This window comes from Episyrphus balteatus, chromosome 2 (assembly GCF_945859705.1).
Source record: "Episyrphus balteatus chromosome 2, idEpiBalt1.1, whole genome shotgun sequence".
Classification (NCBI taxonomy): Eukaryota; Metazoa; Arthropoda; class Insecta; order Diptera; family Syrphidae; genus Episyrphus; species Episyrphus balteatus.
This window is the reverse complement of record NC_079135.1, coordinates 99363795-99390896: the sequence shown is the minus strand read 5'-3', so window position 1 is coordinate 99390896 and position 27102 is coordinate 99363795. Positions and strand designations below refer to the sequence as shown.

Here is a 27102-nt window from a genome sequence, read left to right as displayed (position 1 = left end):
TTATTAAAATCTAAGACTCAAAAAGCTTTTATAGGTGTACTGTTGAGGTAAGAATATTAAGTTCTTGATTTCGAATATTTGCTTTTTTGCGAGAATTGATATCTAAAAAAAAAAAAAATACCTCAATTCCAATTTGTTGTATGATGTTGGAAAATATATTATGTTTTGTACCTGGAAATTTGAACAAAAACAAAGAAAGATAAGTAAAATGGCAATGAATTCTCTTGTGTATCACGTACCCATAAACATAAAAAAAACCCTTAGGTATCCATGCAAATAGAATGGCAGTATATATTTGTATGCCAAATATATACAAAACAAGAACCTATCATTGATTATTTCCCATGTGGTATTGCTTTGAGATCAAAAGATAAATGCAAAAAAGATTATTTTCATATTTTGGAGTACCTACCATCATATTTATGATGTTTTTGTTGTTGTTAATTTTAATCTTTGCTTTATATTTTGCAAACAAAATTTAAAAATTTCCTCAAAGTTCTTTTAACTTGCTTCATAGAAAAATTGTTGCTTTATAGGTATACAATGTTTCATGTTTTAACAAAAACTGATTTAATGATAAAGTGACTTTTTAGAATGTAATTTTAAAATTTTTGTTTTTGAATTGATTTTCTTAAAAATTATTTTGGGGCTATAGTTTCGTGGTGAAGTATTTTTTTTTTTTTTGGTACTTTCAACTTGGCCGTAGTGGCATAATAAATTCTTGATCTCAAAACTATAATCGTGAATGTCATTATGGCAATGGCAATGCTTTCTTGCAAAAACTTGTATAAAAAATTTTTTTGAAAATGAAATCTAGGCTTCGTAACAAACTTTTGTAAAAAATTTAAAATTTTATATTTTTTATTTTGAGATGTTTTTAATAGAAACGTTTTAATGAAATTTTTATCACAATATGAAAAAAACGTTGATGGCAATATTGTAAACAAAAAAATAAAGATTAAAAAAAAAAAAACATAGGTAATAGATTATTTTTGATATAATTTTAAAAGAAATGTATAGAATTTGTTTTTAAAATTACAAAACATGAATTTGACCTCCCATGAAGAATTTATAGAAGAAATATTTTTTTTTAAATCGTTAGGGACGGTTTTAAAAAAATAATAGTTTTGTACATTAAAAATAAATTAAAAAAAAAAAATAATTAAAAAAATATTGGCCAATAAAAATGAAGTAAGAGAAATTCATTGATTTTTCAAAAATAAAAATTTAATTCAAATTTATTTTTTTTTTTAATTTTTGTTAATTTTGGCATTATGGATAGGTACTAAAAAAATTTGTGTACAAAAACTTTCTTTGGAATCGGTTATATAAAAAAAACTAGGTATGGAAGGTAATGCTAATAATTTCGAAAATTATGTATACCTAGGGGCTATACTTTCTAAGCGAGACATAAAAAAAAACAACTACTTTCGAAACTGCATAAAAATCATCTGTACCAATTTTTCTAAGCAAATCCGTTTATACCCGTTTAGATGGACGAAACGAAAAGATGCACAGTCTCACTGAAACTCTAAAGAACACCACACACTCTGAAATGAATTTTCCATCAATTTAGGCTGTTGCATACTAAAAAAATTTGTGTACAAAAATTTTCTTTGGAATCGGTTATATAAAAAAAAACTAGGTATGGAAGGTAATGCTAATAATTTCGAAAATTATGTATAGGAGCTATACTTTCTAAGCGAGACATAAAAAAAAAACAACTACTTTCGAAACTCCATAAAAATCATCTGTACCAATTTTTCTAAGCAAATCCGTTTATACCCGTTTAGATGGACGAAACGAAAAGATGCACAGTCTCACTGAAACTCTAAAGAACACTACACACTCTGAAATGAATTTCCCATCAATTTAGGCTGTTGTATTTATAAAAACAGACAATAGGTACATAGTTTTTGATTGGAGTACCCGATTACTTTATTTTCTTACAAAAAAATTACAACTTTTTGTTAAAAATCTTCAAGAAATCATAAATATTAAGTGCAATTAATAAAAACTTTCCCGTTTACCTAGGTAATGTTTTCTAATTTCCTAGCGGAAATTATTAAATCTTTATAATTGCCTATTCTTCTTAGCTAAGCACTCTTTTGATTTTCTTCTTCAAACGTCAAAGTTTTGCCTTTAATAAAGATTAATTAAACAACAAACATCCTTCCATATGTTGAATGTGGCGATACACCTGTACAAAGCACACTTATTTTATTTTTAATTATACAACAAACAAGGATAATTTGGTAATATAATACCAAAACTTCTTTTTTTTTTTTAATGGATATAATAATGATTACGACTTTAGGAAGAAAACTTATCAAGTCTTTCTTATTTAATCGCTATAGGTATGTTTTTTGAGTAGGCTCTCTCTCTCTCTAATTTATAGACAAAAGTTATAATTACTTTCATTTTCTTCTTAACTCTAATGATTACATAATAATTTTAATGAATTCAATGAAAGAGATGGATGATGTAGTTTCAATCTTACAGAAGTTATTTGTTATTTTATTTTTTTTTTTATGGAAAGGGTAATCGAAAATAAATTAATTGGAAATTGATTTTGTTTTCAAAGAATTAATTAATATTTTATTGTGTGTGGGATGATAGATAATATTATTCATGTCAATTTGTGAAATATGGTTTTGTCGGTTTGTTAAAGAGGACAACAAGATTTTATTTTTTCCAATATAATTTATACAAATATAAATTAAATCAACATTCTTAAATTTAATGCAATTGTGTAGAGTTTACAAAAGAAGCTATTGAATTCAAATATAAACTAATAGTAGACATCATAAAAAAAATTCAATTCGTTTAAGGTCGTATTTATAAACATTGTCTAACTACTGATTTAATTTTTAAAATGTGTTCAAAAACCTTATTTATTGTTATCTTAAAGTTGGCAAAATTAAACACAGGAGTAGATTGTCTTAACCGTACGCAATATGATATTTATTTTTTACTAAAAAAAGCATATTTTCCACAATCTGAACAAAAAACTTGGTCAGAATCTAAGTAGACAAAAATCTAATAAACGACTATTATTTAATGAATTTTTAGAAGCATTGTCGTAAAAAAGATTTTAAATTATTCCTACCAGAAAAAAAATAAAATGGGTCGCACGAACTTGCTCTTAGGGTTAATGTTGCTTAAATTTTTAAGACTTTTTATATAGAAATTTGGAAAAAAAAATAAAATTGTTTTAAAAAAAAAAATAAAATAAAATCTGAAATCAAATTGCCCTCCAAAACAAGTATGCAGTTTTGATTGATATAATAAGATGCATTTTTATAAAAAAAAATTCAAAATAGTTAGAGCCGTTTTTAAAAAAACTAATTTTTTATAAATAATTTTTTGGAAAAAATTAAAAAAAAAAATTGGTATGCCATTTTGTAGAAATCAGTAATCGACATCTAGAAACAAAATTTCAAAAAAATTCAATGTCCCGTTTTCGAAAATTTGATTTTTCAAAAAAAATTTTCAAATTTTTTTTAAAAACTCAAAAATTATCTTGTTGGAAATTTTATTTTTCGCTTATATTTAAATTATATAAATGCTTCTTCACAAAAAGTTTCGTTAAAATCGAATAAGCATTTTCGGAGATAATTTGAAAAAAAAAAAAACGGTTCTATGGCAGGTACCGTTAATAATGATTTTCAAAAAAAATTTTTTTCATTAAAAGGTAGACCTTAGTTTAAAACTAATATTTGAATTTTTTAAACAAAATCGTTAGAGCCGTTTTCGAAATATTTCAATTTTACTAAAATCGGTATATGACAAGTACCGTTATTTTTGGTCCAAATAACGCTACATACCAAGTTTGACATTAATCGGTCCATCCGTTTAGGCTGTAGCTCCTTATACAGACAGACTGACAGACGTAATGTCATGGAAAAATGTTATCTCAACTTTTTTTTTTGTACGAATGCATAACTTGATATATAATATCTATATCGCAAGTAAAAATGGTATTAAGGAAAAAAAAACACCTTTTATGGATTTTCAAAATTGGCGTATTTTTGTTAAAAATGGTGGCAATGAAGATGGAAACAAGCAATTTGCTTATAGTAACTTTTTTTTTAAACTGTATATTAAATTGAAGCTCTCTGTATTGTTTTTGTTTGTTAAAGTGTGTTGTACTTTTAAAAGCTCTGTCACATAAAATCCTAAGCTCTAGTGGATATTTCAATACTTTAAATGTTCAATGACTAAATATTAGAATATTAACAAATTCATATCAGAAAAGTAAGTAACTTATAAAAAGTAAAACAATTTTTGTGTAAGAACTTACCTATTGATTAAAAAATTTCTTTGGCTACTCCTGTGGTCTATTTCACCAAATACAATTCACAATCACAAATTTGTGTTTGTACCTACCTACTTTTTTTTAACAAATTTCTAACTTTTTGTGTGGATTTAAAAGTTGGTGGAACAAAATTTGTCAATTATTTTACATTTTTTGTAAATTGTAATTTGTATGATGCGGTGAAATAGTCCCCTGGATTTGGATTTGGATTACGTCTTTCCTAATTTTAGACTATTTATTTTTGACAACACATTTTGAATTACTCGTGGTTCTTATATCATGTTTTCTTAACTTTTTAGTCGGGTTGTTCCGCATAAATATTAGATCTCATTCAAGTTAAGTGATTTTGTTGGTGTTTTGGTCCGGATTTGGATCTCAAATAATAAATATTTCCATAAAAAACTGTGATGTGTGTTAGGGATTAACGTGTCGCCTGAAGACAAATAACCTTTTATTCCAAAATGACTGGCAATTTATTACTGGTTATGCCTTTAAGTGTTAAGATAAGTTATTCTTATGTTTCAAAATCTCAAGTTGCCAAATTAGGATACCATATACCTAAGATACCAATTAAAGCTTGAATAAAGAATGAATATTAAGAAGTGGCACACTGAAAGTACACTTTTTTGTACTACAATTATTATGAATCAATTTATACCATGTTCATTAATTTCAAGACACAAGATTGCATTTTATCAAGAGCATTGATGTACTACGTACCGTAAAGAAAAACCCTACATCAAAATCCATTAGATCCTTTACTTACACGCTCTATAAACATCTTAACACCTAAGAACTAATAACTTCCTTTTACATCGAGAATGTAACTTTCCATTAAAACAGAATGAGGAAACACACTCATAAAACATATAGTTTACAGGAAGAAAGATGCGAATTTGCCAGTTCTTATCAACATTCTTATACTCATGCTACCTACTAAACTACTCCAACGCATAACCAACGCATGAACGAACTAAACCACAATCTCAACTTAACCCTTACATTTCTGTTTCATATAAAGAAGATGTACTGTACTGTACATTTGTATTTTCTGCTATGTCCCTATGCATCAATACAATATTATGCACTTCTCAACTTTACTTCAAGTCCAACCCGGTAGTTCATATGAATACATTTGCACCAAAAAAAAAAAAAAAAAAAAAAAATAGAATACCAAGAAACTACTTTTCCAGGATAACTCCCTTCATACGGTTCGTTTTGCTTTGAGTGCTTTTACGTACTAAAAGATTACTAGGTCAGTAAGCGACATTCGTATAGGTACTTTAAGTGCACCATAAGTCCTGACTTCTCTTGTTCATCTTTCTCTCCCTTCATTCCGGTTAACGTCTTTTTTTTTGCTGTCATTTTGTAAAGCTTCTTGGTAAACTCCTACACCTACGCAGTTTAGGTTTTTTTTTATTCCAAATTAGACCAAAGGACAATGAGCAACCCTTTTTTTTTTGTGAACTCTTTCTGTCGACATCGTTGACGTTTGGTCTTCGTTGGTCTCCGCCGACATCACATCCTAAGCTAAAGAGATAGTCTTTGTGACTTAAAGAGGTTGAAAAAAAAAACGTAATGTGACTGACTGTTTAGGGCTGCCAGGTTGTTGAGGGTTTAAATAAGTCCTTCTTCTGCTCCAGTTGGTGGGGGTGAGGTCGTGTTTTTATTATTTTTTTTTAACTACAAAATAGAATTTAAATACAAAATATTTTCAAGTATTTTTCTCTCGGTTTTGAAATGGAGAGATTTTCCTGTGTCCTGTGTGTGTCTCGGTCAGATTTGGTGGTCGATGTTTCCCTTCATTTGGAATAAGAGAGGACGAAAGTCGGTATTCAAAAGTTTAGTTTTGGTTGGTTGGCTTTGCTTGCGCCAAACTGACTTGACACCTGAATGGTTTAGGGGTGAAATGGTTAAAATCCTTGTGATCTTTTTTTTTTCATTTTGAAAGCATCGCTAATTTAATGTTAAATACGTTTTCAAATAAAAAAAAAGAAGGGTTTCGTCTGCTAAAATATATTTATATACTTTTTTTTTTGGTATTTTTATTTGAACTTGTACTGTGCTTACGGTTGATGGGATATGAATTGGAATTTTATTAGACCAATAGAGAGAGAAAAAGCTTTGGTCCTTTTGCTTGGTTTCACAAAATTCCTGTCAATGCACAAATTCCATTAAAAGGTTTGAGTGGGTAATAGAATTTAACAAAAAAAAAAAAAAAAAGAAGAAGAAGTGATATTGTAAAAGGACGAAAGAGATGATACCAATGATGGTGCGGTAGTGATGGTGGCATTTCAGGTGTGAAGTGGAAGATGAATTTATAAAGGATTTGATTTTGAAGGAGCGAAAATTGATTTATCTTTTGCCTTCAAAGTATAAAGTGAATCAAAATTGGTTCAATTACTGGTCGTTGAAGTGAAAGGCATTATATTTCACTTTATTTTTTAATTAAAAAAAAAAAAAGAGAGAAAAAACGAAAGACAAAACAATTGAGAGGGAGAGAAACAGAGAGGAGGTTTTTTTTTTTTTTGTTTAAATTAGAAAAAGAGGTTGGAATTGAATCTCAGGAAATTGAAGATATTTGTGTAAGGAATTTCAGATTTAAGTGTCAATTTAATTTTAAGTGTTACTTTGATTTGAAGGATATGAAAATGGAGAGGGAATAGAAATTAAAAATAATTCGTCTAAAATTAGGTAGGTATACATTAGTTTTAAAAAATTAAAAAAAAAAAAAGGAAATGAAGTGCTTCCTTACTTTTGCATTGATCTTAGATTTTAAAATGGGATCGGGTCAAAATTCTGGCTTCAAAATTCTGCTTTTCAAAATTCTGCTTTTTTAACGAAAATTCTGTTTTTCAAAATTCTGCTTTTTTTCTATTCTGCTTTTCAAAGTTCTGCTTTTTAAAATTCTGCTTTTCAAAATTCTGCCAGCATTATTCTTGAACAAAAATGCCAATTCTGTTTTTTTTTTTTATAGCATAGGTATTAAAGAAAAATATACCTCATTAATGTAATTCAACATTAGTACTTTCCTAAATTTTTTTGTTTGATTGTCGCAAATATTTTTTAAAATGCAAAGACTGACTTTCTTTCAAATAAAATCTATAACTTATTGGAACCTATCGGTTGTTTGATACAAAATATTCCTTTTAAAAAATTTTGAATTATTTTCGGAAATGTTTAGTATTAAAAACCTCTTCTTAATTTTTTCAAATTTATTTATTTATAAAACGAAAATTAATATGCATTCAAAGAATAACAATATATGTAGGTAAGTAATCAAATAAGCAGATAATTTTTCAAGAAGATGATTTTACAGAATTCTGCAAAAAATTAAAAAACGGTTTGGAAAATGTTAAAAAGCGCGCGCTTTTTAACATTTTCCAAATCGTTTTTTAATTTTTTGCAGAATTTTGAAAAACAGAATTATGAAAAGCAGAATTTTGAAAAACAGAATTATGATAAACAGAATTTTGAAAAGCAGAATTTTGAAAGCAGAATTTTGGCAAAAGAATTTTGACCCCGGCAGAATTTTGACCCCAACCTATTTTCCTAGTTTCTATTTTCAAAAATAAAAGGTATTGAAAAGTGGCTTGCCAATAAAGAGTTTATTAAAAATAAAGCGTTTTGTAAAATACTTTATTATTTAAAACTTCATCCTCTACTGTTTATTAAATTTAAAAAAAATTCATTAAAAAAAACTTGAGGATTCCTTTTACTTGCGATATAGGTACTATAGGGCAAGTTTAGGATTCGTAAAAAAAATCGAACTCGAGATAACAATTTTACATGACATTACGATGATGGAGAATGCCAAAAAAGTGGGTCCGGCAATTCTGTCTGTCTGTCTGTCTGTCTGTAAGAACCTCGAGCTACAGCCTAAACTACTGGAGCTATTTTCTTCAAACTTGGTAGTTAACAGTTTTGGGTGATTCCCTAGAGGAGAAATTGAAATTTTTTTTTTAGGACCAAAACTAACGGTACCTGTCATATAACGGAAATAGAAAATTAATATTTTTCAAAAACGGCTCTAACGATTTTGATCAAAATTTTTGTGTGTAGTATTACACATAAGAGCCAACTTTTGAAATAAAAAAAATATTTTTTGAACCGTTACTAACGGTACCTGTCATAGAACGGTTTTTTTGATTTATGAATATCTCGTTAACGACAAAACAGATTTCAACCAAAATTTTTATACAGAAACGTTAAAACAAACTTAATTAAAAAACTTTAACAAATTTTCAAAAAACTCATTTTTGGATTTTTTAAAAATATTTCAAAATTTTTTTTTGAAAAATCGTTTTTTTGAAAACGGGTTGATGAATTTCATCGAATTTTTGTTATTATGTGTTGAATAATATTTTCAATCAGACTGCATACTTGGTTTTGTGTAAAAGTTCCTTTAAATCGGTGTTTAATTAATTATAAAAACAGATTTTATTTTTTTGTTCTACTTATGAAACTCCTTAAAAATAACAAAATTTAGATTTTTTCTAATTTTTTTTGGTAAAAAGCTTCAACATAAGAGTTACTTTTACCATAAGAGCAAGTACGTGCGACCCCAGTCGTGCATTTTATTTCTTTTCAATTTCACTGATTATGCTAAAACACTGCTTTTCTCTCTTCTTGCCAATATAGAAATTCATTGAAAGAAATAATGTTAAGACAATTATTTAAAGTGTTTTTCTCTCTGTTGTGGTAGAAAATTTATTTTTTTTTCCAAGAATGTTTCAACTTCAGAAGACCTTTTAATGTATATTCCACTGAAAAAAATTCTTTTTTTCCATTTATCTTTTGTGCAAGTATATGTTGAGAAAACATAATATTTTTTGTTCCCAGAAGTAGAAAATAAAAAAATTCCAATATAAAATATTTAAAAAAATATTTTTTGCCAATATTTTTTTACTAAGAATTAATTTTTAAATTTATGACGAGGAATTGCTTTTACCAAACATTCATTTCTATTTCTCTATTCACACATTTTGAATAGAGAAATGAATTGTCAATAATGAGATTAAAGTTAAAGGTATGTGTGAAACTATTTCCTTAGAAAGAAATCAATCAATAGTTGGTCTTGTGCTCCAATAACTTACATACATAAGTACTTTCAACGAAATTTTGAAGTCGGTCTTTTGAATGATAAAAATTTAAAATATAAAATCCCTGGCACTCCCACAATGTGCGTGTCTAAAGGTTAAAATGTTTGATTGCGCGCTTATTTATAAAGTGGAACCACACAAGGTTGACTACCATCACCAATATTATTTTTATTCATTAAAAATCGATAAATTGCTTCAGTTTTGATCAGAAATTAAAGAACTCATCTAAAATAGGTATCAAAAAAAAAAAACTATCAACTATCTATATCAATCAAAATTTTGTAAAATTGGATGGCTGTTCCCTATTGTTTTTAATTTCATTCGACTTCGACCGCTTTAAGAGGTGTCACTTTAAATTTTCTTTTTTTTTTCCCTTTTTTATGCTAAAATGTGTTGAAGTGAACGAAGATGTGCAAAAGTACCTTTTTGCACCTATAAAACTGTCGACATCAAGTTAAAATTTAAACAAAAGTTTTTTTTTTATTTTTAGCAAATGAAATGGAATTAAGTTCTGTCCCATACTTCGAAAATTTTCAAGGAAATCAGTTTCTTTTGAATTATTATTTTCAATTGGCTCATATTAAACAAGCCTTAACCTAGTAAACAAGTCATCAGAATACTTCAGAAACTAAGGAAAAGATAAGAGGAAGGTTATGTGATATACCGGTATTTATTTATGTTCACCTTTGACATCATAGCTTTTAAACCACTTGTAGCAATTTTTCAAATGGGGTATCATTGAAAGGGTCTTGGTTGTCCGCTGGTTATTGGCTATGTGAAATTCCATACAGTAGAATATGGCGCTCTCTAGTGGCAAAAATCGCACACAATTTTTTTTTTTTTCTTTAACATTCCTTCAAAATTTTAAGCAGACAGACTTACATACACATACAGAATTGTAAGACGTTAGTACCTAAATGACAATTTTGATTAATATCATTATTTCTACATATTTTTCTTCTCAATCCTCTTCTTGTCAAAAGATACCTGAATCCCCAGTATAATATCACTTGCATCGAAATAAATTCTTCTTCTTTTACCTTTCTCCGTGTGACACAATTCCTCAAAACTCAATCAATCAATTTAATTTTAATAAAACATAACATTTGTAAATTGTTCAATACATCTTATTTTATATTCAATATTTTCATCTTCTTCTTCTTATTTTTTTGCAGGCTGAAATCTGGAGTGTATTCATTGCAATCCTGCGAAAGAGTGTGCGAAATCTTCAAGCATGCACGGATGTTGGCTTAATCGAGCACGTTCTCGTCAGGCTTCAGCGTTCGGAAACCGTTGTCGCAGGTACGTTATATTATATATAATGTAAGCTTACATGTGTAATATTGTATTGTTGTTGTTGTATCCTTGGAGGCATACAACAACAAATCTACACAGTTGAAATATAAGTATACATTTGTAGTAAAGGTGGAGTTGAATCGCTTCCGATTCTCTCTCAACATCCACTTGATTTTCATCCGGGCGCCATGCAATAAAATTGATTTATTCCGGCGTTGAAATTCATGAGGCACAATTGTGTATAAGGTAGAGGTAGGGAAAAAAAAGGTATATTCACCCGCAGAGTCTTCTGATATATGACTTCTGGCTCAATGGTAGGTAGATATAGGTATAGTGGAACGCATTGAAGAGATTCATTTCGAATTTTGCAACTGTTTCCAATCTCCTTGTCTCAATGAATAAAATATTATACTTCTACAATACATCTACATATACACAAGGAGACGTGATTCTATAAATGTGTATAAGACGAGTACACATAAGTGTGATCTGATGATGCAGAGGAAAAGGAAATTACCAAAGTTTCTTTGGCAAATATGATGAAAATATAAAAATTCTCCGCCCCCTTCTACCCTCTTTTCTCCTCATCATTATATATCATTCGAAATGAAACTCATGTTCGTGTCTATAATTAACTGTTTCCTCGAAAAAGAAGAAGACTCTTCTTCTTCTTGGATCTTCTTCATCAGCACATGATTAAGCTTCCTCTCTCTCTGTGAAGCAACAAGAATATAAACGAAACAAACATCAACATCAACTCAAAAAGAGAGGGGGTGGTTATTTGAGGTGTAATTATAGGATATTCCAATTTTATAATCTTTCTTCTTTTTTTTTGGCAATCAACGGGAGGTATAATAAAGATGAAGTTGAACTCTGTCTCTCTCTGAGTCTGAGTAGGCAAATTAGCCTCTGTCAAGTGGAACATAATTTTTCAGCTTTTTTTTTTAAATTTTGTTTGACTTTTTTTTTTTTGTATAAAAGAGGATTAAAAAAATGTTATTCGATGTTAATTAGGTTAACTTTGGAGATTTTGTAGACAAGGGAATTTTTAATTTATGTTAAAGGATTTAGGAGTCAAGGATATTTTTTGAAGAAAATACGAACATTACAACAAAAAATTGGGTAAAAAATTAAAAAAAAGGAGAGTGATGGCTTCATTCCATTGGTGAAATCAGGGTTGTAAAAATATCAATATTGAAAAGAAAATGCATTTGAAATTTTAAAAAATTTTTGTTGCAAATACAAAATATTTGCATTAAAAAAAAAATATTTTAATGTTTATTTATTTTTTAATTCAAATTATTTGTTAATATAATTTATTAAAACGCATTGTAATTATTTTTTAGACCCTGAAGATGAGGCAAGTAAGACCTCGAAATATATAGGCTAAAAATAAATAATTTTCTAAAATAAAAAGATGCGTTTTTAATTTAATCTGAACTAAAAGAAGCAAAACAAAGAAGGTAATAAATAAAAAAAAATATTTCTGGCAACTAAAAAAAAAAATGCATTAAAAACAAAAAAAAAAAAAATATTAATTGCAAATATTTGCATTGAAAATAAATTTTTTATTGTAAATAAAAATATTTTGCATTAAAACAAAAATTTGTTTTGTTGCAAATAAAAAAAAATTCAATATAAAATATGTGCATTAAAAATTTTTTTTATAATAGTTTGTCAAATTTCTAATAATTTTGGCTATTTGACCATACATAAGCTACGTATGTATTTTAACTATAATATTGAATAATAATAATAATATAATAGCCAAAATTGTAAATAATTTGACGAATATTAAAACAAAGTATTTAATGCACACAATTTTGTACTGAAATTTTTTTTCAATGCAAAATATTTTTTTTTTTTTGGAATACGTACAAAATTTTTTTTTTTTTCAATTCAAATATTTTTCGGTTGCAATACCATTTTTTTTAATGCAATTTTTTTTTTACTTGTAAAAACTATTTTTTAAAGCAAATATTTTTCAGTTGCAATACATTTTTTTTATGCAAAAATAGTGTACTTATAATAAATATTTTTTCATATTAATTTGTAATGAAAACAAATATTTCTTACAACCTTGGGTGGAACACATTAAGACTAATATGATTTAAAAGGTCTCGGTTCTCGGAAAAATGTCGCATACTTCTAAAAAAAAAAGTGAAGGAGGGCCTTCTTACTATAGGGGAAGTGGGGGGCAAGACCGCCCCTTTAGTTTTAAACCGTCTTAAAAACCAATAAAAAACATCTTTTAATTAAAATAAAGTGTCTATTCATTAACTTTAATATTTTTTTTTAGGAAATCTCATCATTAAAAAAAAAAAATTAAAAATACTGAACAAAAGATATAACGTTTTGAAAAAACATCTAACAAAAAACCGTCTTGCCCCCACAAGGTCGGTTCCCAACTTTTATTACAAAAAAAGAAAAAAATTAATACTTTTAAATATTTCATTTAAAAAAGTACAAATTTCTTTTCACACAAAACATGACGATTTGATGAAAAATCACAAAATTTACTTTATCTTCTTGGGATTTCAACCAAACTTGCTCATACTTACAGACATAATCGATCTTACCAGAAGGCATTTATTTTATATTAAAGACCTGCCAATTTAATATTTTTTCATACAACATAGTACAAAAACCGTCTTGCCCCCATAGGCGGTCTGGCCCCCACTTCCCCTATTTGATTCTCAGACCTTATTAATGTTTTCATGATCCCTGGACATATGGCCTAAACTTACTCAACCTGCGTTCCAACTTGAACTATTTCTGGATATGTGTTTCTAGCTTTTTCCGAGTTACGCTGACTCTTAATCTCGTATTCACTGCCATAAGCTTCTTGGTGCTCTGAATTTTCTATCTTATGGAGTTAAAAAACTATATCGTATTTTGTTTACAAAAACCTAAACCTTTAACTTTTGAATTGGTAATACAAGACTCTTAGAAATGAAATGGTTTTATATTTTTTTTTACAGAAACGAAAATACTTCTGTTCACTATGGTGTATACGTAACTTTTTGTTTTCATTAAAAGTATAAAACCATTTAATTTCTAGATTTTTGTATTACCAACTTATAAGCTGAACAAATCTTAACTTATAAGGTGATAATGCAAAAATCTTATAAAATTAAATAGTTAATTACAAAAAAAAAATGTTACGTATACACCATAGTGAATCTTGAATATTGATATTCCAGCTGTGAAAAAAATATAATCAACTATTTTGAGCTCAATAGAGTCAGAATTAAATTGGTCACTTACATTTTTATTCCAATTTAACTAAAACCTCAAACATCCAATTAAGAAAAGAATTTTATGTCAAACTTTTCAAATTTCTCCAAACAAACTTTTACCTAAAATACAATTAGCTCACAAAAATATTTCTTCAAATTAAATGTTATTCCATTCTCATTTCTTGGTAAGAAAGAATGTTACTTTTTTCTTGAATTGAAAACTAAATCAATCTTTATCCATCTATACTATATAGTCAGTTCGTTTGCCCATTTAGTTTCTTCGCATGTCAACTAAAAACTATTTTAAAGGTTCATTGGATATTGGTTGCCCAAACTTTTAGTATATCTATACCTGACAGTAATATGGAGAAAAAAAGAATGTTGTTGAAGTAACTAGTTTTTTTTTTTTTTTTTGGTAGGAGGTGGGTTGTGAAACTTTTTGTTGATGTAACTAAATCCACACAAAAATATATTCCCCACGCGGTCTGCACCAAAAATGTCTTTTTGGCTCTCATATAAAAGTTTTATTTCATTTTCACCCTTATACAAAAAAAAAAAAAAAACTAGTATGTTTGATAGTATTGCAGGCACACAGACCTTCAGAGAAGACAGAAGACCTTGCAATAATAAAATTTATCCCCCCCCCCCCCCCCCATTTTGCTTATATTCTGAGTGTGCTTTCATTACTTGAAGTTTCATTTCGACTACACTAGTGTAAGCTCATCATCGAGTTTTCGAGTCACGTCTGCAAAATTGTTGAGGTTAAAACGAATAAATGAAGAAAAAAAAAAAAAGAAAAAAAATTAAATAGTAACATATAGAATATTCGAAATACGAATGAAAAAGTATATGTGAGGACAAAAGTTTATCCTTTCTCATCACGAACGCATCCTGCTATAAGGCTAAGGCTAGACATAATAACATACCAACAACAACAACATTCTATTTACTATAAAGAAGGACCAAGATTATATATCCAATTCCTTTAGAACGATTGAAGCAAAGAAACCACAAATAATGGTCCTTGAGATATTTCAAAACGATTAAATGTAATCTTCTGTTAAGTGAAGTGAATATTTAAGAAGTTTTCTATTATTATTTGCTTCATAGAAGAAGTGAAAAAAAAAATAATAATATGTGTGGGCTCTTGAGATGATTCACTTTGAAAAACTGATCTAGATAATCCTTAAAATGTTGCATCCTAAAGTTAAATTGTGAAAATAGCTCAAAGTTAGAATTACACTGTCTATGATATTTATAAAGGAGAAGAAAATAATTTAAATCTTCAAGTAAAATATGTTTTATTTGTTTTTTAAGTAAAAATTTGCTTAAGTAAGATCCAACTTTTATTTAAATTCTGGATGAAAGTATAAGCATATTCATTACCTCTTTGATAACAGTCCAAGTAGAAACAGCGAAAAAAGATGTGAACTTAAAGCTCATCAGTGTTTTACTCCAGCCATCAGGGTTATAAGAAATCTTTTTTTTTTTTCAAGCATTTGTTTTATAATAAAAATTTAAAGAAAAATATGTATAGCAAATAAAATAAAATGCACGAACTTGCTCTTAGAGTTAAAGTTGCTTTAATTTTTAAGACTTTTTATATAGAAATTTGGAACAAAAAAAAAATAAAATTCGTTTAAAAAAAAAATAAAATAATATGCAGTTTTGATTGATATGTTAAGAAAAAAATTTCAAAATCGTAAGAGCCGTTTTTTAAAAAAACTAATTTTTTGAAAAAAAAATTTTTAAATAAAATTGGTATGAAATTTTGTAGAAATCACTTATCAACATCGAAAAACAAAATTTCAAAAAAATGTCCCGTTTTCGAAAATTTGATTTTTCAAAAAAAAAAAAATTTCAAAATTGTTTTAAAAATCCAAAACTTATTTTTTTGGAAGTTTGTTTTTTGGTTTATATTTAAATTGTATAAATGCTTCCTTACAAAAATGGAATAAGCAATTTTGGAGATAATCGGATTTCAAAAAAAAAACGGTTCTATGGCAGGTACCGTTAATAATGATTATCCAAAAAAAAAAAAAATTTTTCAAACACAAAAAAAAAAAAAAACTGACAAACAGACGGACAGTCCGGGACCCACTTTTTTGGCATTCTCTACCATCGCAATGTCATGGAAAAATGTTATGTCAACTTTTTTTTTGTACGAATGCATAACTTCATATAACCTATACCTATCTCAAGTAAAAATTGCATTAAAAAAAAATATTTGTTGCAACTGAAAAAAAAATTGTTAATGCAACTGAAAAACATTTGAATTAAAAAAAATATATGTTGCAGACAAAAAAAATTTGCATTAAAAATAATTTTATTGCTACTGAAAAATATTTGCATTGAAAAATAAAAAAAATAAATTTTATTGCAAATAAAAAATTTTCTGTATTGAACAAAACAAAAATTTAATGAAAATGTGTGCATTAAATATTTTTATTTAATATTCGTTGAATTTATTACAGTTTTGACTATTTTAGTTTTAGTGCAAATATTTTTTCAGTTGCAATACCTATCTTTTTTTTTAATGCAAATTTTTTTTTTAATTGCAATAAAAATTTTTTTTATTTCAAATGCATTGTTTTTTCAATTGATATTTTTACAGCCCTGCTCCAGACTTTGTTTCCCCATTCCATAATTGTGCTTTAAAGGGATCGTATTAGTTTTTCAGCCAAACTGCTATTGAGTCAAAGATTTCCCCATAATTTGGCGGATTCGACAGAATTAAAATTTCAAATTTTGTCCGTCGTTTTTATTACCCGGCATAGTCGGTATTTTTTTTTTTAAAGCTTGAAAAACAAATGCCATTGTTGATCTTCTACATATTTGTATACAACCATTTAACTGTCATTCATAACAACAACAAAAAAAAAAAAAACCGACAATTTTTCATCAATTTAATTTTGCATTCTTTTTAATATTTTTTTATTGCAGACCTACTCATCGAAATGCTCGGTGTCCTAGCGAGTTATAGTATCACAGTTAAAGAGTTAAAACTCCTATTTGGTACGATGAAAGCTGTAAATGGCAAATGGGTATGTATTTTTATTTTATTTCTTTTATTTTTATTAAAAAAAAAAAAAAAAATACTTTTAAACCATTTTTTAAATAAAATAATACAAAAAAAAAAATTATTTATATTCATCAACTTTTAGCCTCGACATTCAGCAAAGTTGCTAAATGTTTTACGCCAAATGCCTCACCGGAACGGTCCTGATGTGTTCTTTAGTTTTCCCGGCCGAAAAGGATCCGTAAGTATTAACAAAATCATACACAAAAAAAAAACAAAAAAAAAAAAAAAAACTGAAAAAAGTGCATATGATTCAATATGATTCGAAATATGTACCTATTTTTTCTCTACATACCTACCTGCAGTTATATAAATTGTATATGTACACATGTTGTTAGTGACATATTACGTATACAAATTGAGATTCGTGCATATTGCACAATATTTTTCCTTAACTTTTTGATTTCAATGAAAACCCAAACATGATGTATTTTTTATGTTTTTACCCCATAAATCCCTTAAAAATAACTTCAGAACAAAAAACAAAACAAAAAAAAAAAAACTAGTTGAAAAATCGTTGAAAATATAATATGAACGCAAAAATATTCATGCAACTACGGGGTATGCATTTTTGTTTTTTTTTTTTTTTATTCAGAGTCCCAGTTTTTTTCCTCCTCCTCCATCAAACCCTACAAAGATATATGTCTGTCCGAATACAATCAACGCTATCCATTTCGCATACACCAATATGTATACGTTCGTTGGTATAAATATAATGCGAATACGATGAGTATCCTGGTTGGTAAATTTGCGTTTTAATCCTTTGTTGGTTTGAAGGATGGGAAAAGGGGTGTTGTAGAGAAGTATCTACGGTTGAATTGTAGATCGCGATAAAACGACAACGCAACGGGATTCGAAACTTTTTTCAACTGAAACCAAAATAAATATGCAAATATTGAAAACTTTATTGCCAGGGAAACATGTTGTTCAGAGTAAAAAACAAAAAACAAAAATCCCAACAAACACATCCTTTTTTTTGGGGGGGGAAACAAAAATAACAAGAAAAATCTTTATCGATGTTAAAATATAAGGACTCTCGTATGGTGCATGCTTCGTTATTGCATTCCTCACGGAGAAATAAGGATTTTGTGTTGATTTTTCAACAAAAATCCCAATCTAAAAAACTATACAAACTATGTATGTTGAGTATAGCTATCTCCGCGAAAATCATAGTGATTTGTGTTGGTTGTAAATTGTGGAGATTTAAAGCGACTTGATAGAAAAGCATTTATTTTGTGGATTGTTTTTTTTTTTTTTTTCGATTTTTTTTTTAGGATTGTGAAAAAATATTGCATCGTAAAAGTGCAAATATTTAGACGATAAATTTTTTGTTGATTCAAATGGGGTAAATTTATCTTTTCTAGAAAAAATAGAAAATAACAAATTTGAGTGAGGAATGTGGTTGAAAAAAAAAACAATCAGCATTAAGCATAACACATAGATTTATGTTGGTTTTTTGAATTTCGATGCAAAAACAAACATATAATAAAATTTATCTGAAAGACAAGCAATCATGAAAAACTGTCCAAATAAAAAAAATATTCAATTTTCGGTAATACAAATAAAGGAACAATATGAAAGATTGTTTTAGTGAGGTGTACCTAGTAATTTGTACTAAAATGACGAATTAAAAGCCCACCCTTTGAAACATTATCGCAAAATTTTAAAACGATTCAGTAAATTGCTAAGGTCAGTTGTTAGTAAGTTACTAAGTTAAAAATCTGTATGCTTTTTGGCTTAGTAACTTACAAAAATGGCTTTAGCAATTTACTAAATCGTTTGAAATTTTGCTCTATTAAAATCTAAACCTTTGGTTTTTTTTTTTTCAAAGAAAATTGTCTGCATATTTTTATGCATAGCATATTACTGAAAAGAAATTTGTATTGTAAGTTCAAACAAAGTTGCAGATGATGATTTAAATTTGATTAATGCACCTTGAAGTGATTTCGTAAAGGTACCTACATTCAAGTTAAACTTCATCAAGCATCAACAAGGTGAACCTTTGGAAATAAAAAAAGACAAAAGTTGAGAGGCTTGTACTTCATATCATGTAATTCAAATCCTAGAATAACTACCTACTCAGTTTTTCAAAAAACGGATTACCAATTTGATCTAATTTGAGGCATTTTGAAATTTTTAAAATTCTACTCAATCTATAGAATTTGGTTTGAAGTAATTGTAAACAAGGTTAAATTTCAAGATTCAAGGGAAAAAATAAATAAAATAAAGGAAATAATTTTTGAACCATTCAATAGCTAATCTGCCTTTGAATTATTTTCTTGAATTTTGATTTTCTCGTAAACGGCTTAGCCGACTAGGTAGGTACCTACAAATAATATTTTTGTCCGGAATCTCTTTCTCTACAGTAAGTATGAAAAAATCATATTTAGATTTCTAAAAAATGTTCAAAACTTTTTTTAAAACAAGTTTTTGGAAAAAGGATCAATTGATTTTTTTTTTTTTGACAAATCTGTGAAAATTTGTATGGTAAATATTTAAAAAAATGATCCAACAATATTTAAAAATTATTAAAAAATAAATATATATAAAAACAAATTTTGTGTTACTTTTAAAGTTCGTACTAATTTTTTATGAAATTAAATTCAGTTTTTTATGAATTTGTATATAAAAAACTTTAATATTCCAAACAACTTTTTTTTATAAACAAGTACGTTTCACCAAGTTGTTTATTTTATAAAATTTTGATACAAATATTTATTTAAGAATGATAAACAAATTCAGATAAAAAGAAATTGCAAAAAAATGAATTTCGAAAATGTTTATGCTTTCTTTTGAAGAAATTATGACAGAATACAAAAATTGTGGTTAACCAACCCATTACAACCGTTTTCGAGGAAATTTAAAGGTCTCCCAATTGTATATTATTCTTAACCCTCTACCGCATACGAAGCCAAATATGGTTTTGTCTGTTTGTACGCACTTTTCTCTTTTCTGTTACAAAAAAATGGTAAAGATTAAATACAATCCTCTTCTTTGTGGTTCTGAAAACCCATAGAGATAGTTTTTTTCGTGTGTCCGACCCAAAATAAAGGTGTATTTTATGATCACAGGTGAGTCGATCAGTCGTGTACATTGAAATCGAAAGTGTAGAATATATTCATACTTTAAGTGTTAATTACTGCGTTTGTTTGGAAAGTAAAGTGGAATTAAAAATTTATTTCTGATCGATTGTCTAATTGTGTATGCTATGAACCAATTTTTATTGTAAAAAAATTATTGGCCTGTTCTTGGGAGGGTAAAAAGTACGGAAGCCATATTTGGCTTCCTATGCATTAAGGGGTTGTAAATCTACACAATTTGTAAAATTTTTTTGTTGGCAAATTTTGTTTCTTTACATTGTTATTTTGCTTGGAAACTATGTTTTACTTCATTTCCAGCGGCGTAACCACAAACATTTTAGGGGGAGGGGGGCTCACTTATAATATTTTTCAATCATTTTATTACTTTTTAGTTTTTGTATTATCTGGGAGTGGGTGAAAATGTTGGAGCAAGACTTACTTCGACAGTGGAAAGAATGTGAACAAGAAAAAATATATATAACGGACAAAAACAAATTGCTTTTCTCGGTTCATTGTCTTAAAATTGAGCAAAATTTGAATAAATTCTTAACCTTTTGTAATGCAATGTATTTATTTTACTTTATTTTGTTTTTAAATGATAAATATTTATATTTTGATATTTTTAATTATATTCTTTTCAAAATCTGAATAAATTAAATTAGTAAAATTTCTTACCCCTTAATGCATATGAAGCCAAATTTGGCTTATAAACAAATTAATTTAAACAAATTTTTTTAATGAAAACCGTTTTGAAACAACCCAATGAACCCATGTAAGGCATTTTTAAATTTTTTCGTCCGCTAATATTAATTCATGGAGTAGAGGGTTAAAACAAGGTTTATTTAGTGTACTTTTTGAGCCTTTTTTTTACAATTTACCGGCACTAAAAGCTACCATTAATACGTTTTCAACAAAGTAGTGGGAATGTAAAAGTTTGAGCATCTGAAATTTGTTTTTGATTCACAATAATTTGGACATTTTTCTTATCAATGCTTTTAATAGTTCGACTTTGTATTATTGTCAAGTAAGCTTGAAAAACTATAAAGTATCAACGTACCACAAAATTGAATACTTATTTTCCCGTCAAAGCAGATCATAGTTTTCGAAAACATTTCGTGTCCTACTTTTAAAAAATGCTGGCGAAACCGCGTTCGGGTGTGAATTCCACCTCCAACGAATTTTGATCAGCTGAAAACTGCAGTGAAAGAAGAGTCGGAGAATATTTTAAATTAAAACCATCAAAACATAATTTGTGGAATGAACAGTCGACTTAAAGTTATCCTATATCCAATACCAAGTATTGAATGGAATTATTGGAAAGAACTTAAAATCAGTTTTCAGGGCAAGAATTGCAAATTTAAATTATGTTTATGTTTTTTTTTTATTGATCACAGTGAGCCTGAACAAGTTTAAGGTTGGCCTAAAATGACGACAAAAACTAAAGATGAGGCTTTGTTCCTGAAGGTTTTAGCAATAATAATCCGTTTTTACCAAAATCGGATTAGCTTCCTTTTTCGAGATATACCTCCCGTAAACGTGTTTTTTTCGAGAAAAATTCATATCAATGCAAGGCTCGAGTACGATAACTTAGGCGCCGAGAATTGAAAACAGTTTTTAGTAGAGGTATTAAATACAATCATTTTTTGTTATGGAAGGGAGGTTCTATGTCCCCCCTTTAGGCGGTAGTGACAATTTTCTAAAAAATCAAAAAAAAAAAATTATTAAAAAACAATGGCAACACTTACAGTTATGAATGATACCTATTTCAAAAGCTAGAATTGTACACTTACTTAAAGTTTTTAAATCAAGTTATTTTAATTAATTGTTTTCGAAATAATCGATTTCAAAGTCAACAATTGTGAAAAAGAAGTTTAAAAAAAGAAATGAAAGATAGAAATGTGAGATAGAACCATATACCAGCAAAATTTATTCTTTTAGGTAAATATTGAGCAAAGTATTTTAAATTTTTCATTAACTAAAGATAACTATGCTTTACACAGTTCACAGAAAATGGTACTTCTCTTCTGTATATTTCAATAAATTTTTAAATCAAATCTCATAATATACCCACTTTGCTATAATTAACACCCCAAACCATGATTTCTGGTCACAAACTATCTAATTAACTAAAAAAAAAAAAAAACATTCCCCAAAACCGCAATTATTTTTTCATTATTCACAAGTCTCATTAAAAATTGAATTAAAAATTCATTGAATTTATAATTTCCAACAACTTGACATCATCAACACTATACCTACGAACAGAAAAATAAATATATAATTAAGTACAACCATCAGGTATAACTACTTCATCTACTACGACTACGACCTACCTGCAGAAGTAAAAAAAGACCAAAACCAATCCCATTTAAAACTCAATCTTTTTGTTTTTTTTTTTTTTTCACAAAAAAGAAAGCAAACATCCCTTAAATATATAAATATTTATATACTATAGCTGTGCTGTAATAGGCTAAAAATTACTTCTGTATGTATTGAATTTATTGGTTGTTAGCTACCTTCTTACCTGCCAATTATTATTACAGAAATTCCAATCAAGCTTAAACTTACTTACCAATTCAAAAGCAAAGTGTAGATAGGAGGTATATAAACATAAAATATTATAAATATGAACTGGAACATTATAAATGAATATTTCACTCGAGGACAGGTACTTCAAATACACTCGCGTTTCATTTTAATTACCTACCTGAGAGAGCTGAGAATAATGATATCATCTTCAAGATGGTATTTTCGTCCTTCTTGAAAATGCTAGGTATTTTCCTCCTTTGGTTTTATAAGTAGGCGCTGTTGTATAAGAGAGATGTTTGATAAATCGATTTCTTGAAAGCGCTAATTAACTTCTTGGTCAGAACGGTTTTACCTTCACCATTTTGAGTGTCAATTCTGGTTTTGAAAGAGTGATGGGAGGCGGGGATAAAATATAAAGAAAATTAACACTCTTACAAGGCATATCCTTGCTTCAGGTTGTTGATGATTTTTTGCTTTGAAAATATTTTAGAAAGAGTATCTTCAATTCTAAGAAAAGGTGGAAAAATTAAAAGAAAAAATCTGACCATAATGAGGTTAGTAATGAAAAGAAATCGTAGATATTAATAAGGGTTGGCGCTGCACCCTTTGAGTCTCAGTCTATCTATCTTGATGTTCGCCGCCTTGCCTGAAGGCAATAAAACTAATTTTGTACTATCTTCACGACAAAAACAGAGATTCTGTTTTTTTTTTCTATATCGCATTGTTGAACAAAAGAAAATTAAATAGCAAATACTTAATCAACATCCTTTAATTAATGACCTCCAAAGCTGAAAAAAAAATGCAAAAAACAGAAACAACTTTCCGGGTGATGAAACCATCAGTTCGTGAATTACCGGCTGGACTAGATTAGATTGGTTTGTAATATAAGGACTCTTATAAAACCAAAGTTATTGTTTTTTACATATTTGAATTATAGAATTCTTACAAACAGGAAAACACTGGTTTTAGTGATTCTTATTTTTTTTTTTTTTTTTAATCAACAAAAAAAAAATACAAACAATTTTTTGAAAAAAAAAAAAAAAAAAACAATTTTTTTTTTACAAAAATAATTTTTTCTTTTGATTTTCTAATTTTTTTTAATTATCTTGAATAATAAAGTGCTCGACCAATTTAAGTTAAGTTGGTACACCATTTCCCGAAATTTTCCATTACAACAATAAAAAATAATATTCTCATTTTCCATCAAAGCCATGCTCTGTCAACTTCTCTCTCTCGTTTTTATTCGAATAAAATCCATTTTTTCGACCGAATTGGTCTTCAATAATATAAATAAGTACTCAACCAATGTGCATTAAGCGGTCCATTTTCTGAAGAATCATCTGAGATTTACCATTTGAAAAAAATGGAAAATGAGAATAGTTTTTCTTAATGAAAAATCTCGGAAAATGGGGTACTTAAATAAAATAAAGTAAAGCACTTATATATTATTATATTATTAGATATTAAAAAAAAAATATTATACATTGAAATTTCGAAAAAAATCATCGCTTCTAATTTCAAAAAAATTCCATCCATAAATTAGGCTGCAGCTTCATAAAATAGTGCATACGGGAGGTATGGAAAAAAAAACCCGAACCGAATTTTGAATTGGTATCTATGTTTGATAGAGCATCAAGTACACGAGCCGAAAACCAAATTTTTGTATACCTCTACCTAGTGTAATATTCTCGCCATTTTGTTTCAAACGGTTATTTTGATTTTTACACATATAACTCGCGGTGCAGGGAAATAATTCCACGGGAATCTGCTCCACATGGGAATTTATTCCACCTCATGTGGGAATCTGTTCCACTTTTTGAAGTGGAATAAATTCCCGCCTCGAGTAAGAATTTATTACACTTTTTATTGGGAAATAAATTCACCTTCAAATTTGATGATTTATTCCTTGTCACTTTGGAGAATGATTCTACTTTATGTTTGTATTGTATGTGCAATCTGGAGAAAAGCTGGATTTTGCGGAAAAAGATAGTATCTTAAGGTACAAATATCGTATGTAATTTTGAATGAAAATTATAAGCTTAGTTGATTTTTCACCTTAGAAAATTGTTTCAAATAGTCAGAAATTTATAAACCATTTTCATGCCTAGAAAAGTAGAGCTCTTTAAAATTCGATCTGGGAAAATAATATATATTTCATAGCAAAACAATAGTTTACTGAAAAGAGGAAGAAGATTTCTTTCAAGTCTCATAGATTTCAGTTCGCGTGATTTGAATAAATATCTTACAAACAAAGCGGACAAATAATGAGAACTTAATGATCAAAAACATATCAATCCTTCTTGTAATAATTGGTTGAAAGCGAAGCGTAAAAAAATTTGCTCACATGAGAATCTACTCAAATTTCACAACCGAAACGCGAAGCGGAAAAAATTTTGACCACGGGAGAATCAATTTTGAGGTGTGAAAATAAAAATTCGCGCGAATTTTTATTTTCACACCTCAAAATTGATTCTCCCGTGGTCAAAATTTTTTCCGCTTCGCGTTTCGGTTGTGAAATTTGAGTAGATTCTCATGTGAGCAAATTTTTTTCCGATTCGCGTTTGCCGGATTATATGACATATACAATATACATAAATGTACATTTGTGTTTCTATTAAATATCAGTAGGTATGTTATTAAACACATACAAACTCAAATGTCCCGGCAAATTTATGTCCAAATGTCAAACTTTAATAAGACCAACTTGAGAGAAAACGTATTTTTTGAAGAATTGGAATTATATAAACATTTGTGAATATTTCAGTTGAAGGAAAAACTATTTAATCGTTTGTTTTGAAAAAGAATACAACGTCGTTTTTTTAAAATAAAATATTTTGGTAAAACTAAACCTTCTATTTCCGTATACATAAAGTATTGATTAACATGAATTCAAATATGGCTCTCAAAATATTCAGAAATTTATCTATTTTTCAGATTTTTGGTGGGTAATAATTCCACAAAAAAATAGGTGTAATAAATTCCCTTATACGGTGAGAATTTATTCCACTTCAAAAAGTGTATTAGATTCCCACTTGAAGTGGAATAAATTCCCATGTGGAGCAGATTCCCGTGGAATTATTTCACTGCACCATAACTCGCTTGTTTTAGATCCTTGAAGACCAACTAATACGACAAACTTGTAGCAAATTATATTTCCTAAACAAAATGTTGTGTGCATTTTTTTTTCTATTTGCTGCTGTTAAAAAGTTCCAATGCATTAAAATACAGGTTTATTTTGTTCTATTTGCCGCAACTTTTTTTTCTGCCCCATAAATTGAAAAATTTTGTATGAATAAGTTGTAGAGATTTCAATTACCTTCCTATTTTTTTTAATCGTCGTTTTAAAAAAAAAAAAACTATTTTTTTTTTAATATACAAATTTTTCAAAAATTGGATACACATTTCAAAGAAATAATTAATCGACAAATATGAACTACATAATGTCAAAACAATCCATCGATCCATTGTTTATATCTAACAAATTGACAATTTTTACATTGCTTTTGCATAAAAAAATCGTTTACAAGAAAATCAAAAACCAAAAAACTGTTCTATTAGATAGCATTAGCAACAGCTAATTTTTTATTCCAATATTATTTTGAACAAAATCCAAAGAACAGTTTTTTTTTTTTGTACCTTTATTGTGGTCCTTATAATATAAGGCCAATAGTATCCATATCGGAAGTTAAATGACCAATAGAAAAAAAATCCAAAAAATATTAATTTGTTATAAAAAAAAAAAAATTAAAACATCAACTTTTTGAAAACATATGGGCTTTCGGCTCCCGCATATTATTTTTTAAGTCGAATATTCTTCTTACAAAATTTAGGCATTTTTCTTGCTTTTTTGTTAGAAAACTTCTTTTTCTTTCACTTTCGAAAAGAAAAATAAGACTGAACAAAATTTTCAAAAAAAAAAAAAAAAATGACGGAAAAAAATCTGATATTTTTCAAACAATATTTGAAAAAGAGCCAAAAAACTGACTTTTGCGATATTTCGAACAAAAAAAAAAAAAGTCTTATGGAGCTACAAAATCGAGATTTGCATGTTTTTCGGTCACTCCAAATTAAATTAGAGTACATTTTGACGCTTGTTATTCAGTTTACGTTAAAGTCTTACCAAGTAAAAAAAAAAAAAAAATGATTGATTCCTACTGCACCACGACTGCACCACGTCCGCACTATTTCATTTTGAATGAAAAATTCGGTGCACCAACGTCACACCACGACTGCACCACGTCCGCATCATTTTATTTTGTATGAAAAATTTGCTGCACCATGATACATAAATTTGGATTATTTCAAAACAAAAAAAAACTACCGACGGGAAGGAGATTCGAACCTGAGTATCCAGAGCACTTTCAATTAGAAGTCTAACACAGAACTGGCAATTTGTTCCTTAAGTCAAAATAACTTTGAAGATTACTTAAACATTTGTATAAGTACGAGAATAAAATTT

The 27102-nt window shown here is 27.9% G+C and overlaps 1 protein-coding gene across 15 annotated transcripts in view; it reads left to right on the top strand.

Annotated features, from left to right (window-relative positions):
- LOC129908337 (neurobeachin) overlaps window positions 1–27102 on the top strand; it is a 646575-nt gene that overhangs the window by 535542 nt on the left and 83931 nt on the right. For all 15 annotated transcript variants that reach the window (XM_055984756.1, XM_055984759.1, XM_055984758.1 and 12 more), the window contains exons 3-5: window positions 10596–10722; window positions 16899–16999; window positions 17120–17215. In XM_055984756.1, the coding sequence (XP_055840731.1) occupies window positions 10596–10722; window positions 16899–16999; window positions 17120–17215 (324 nt within the window). The remainder of the gene's footprint in view (window positions 1–10595; window positions 10723–16898; window positions 17000–17119; window positions 17216–27102) is intronic.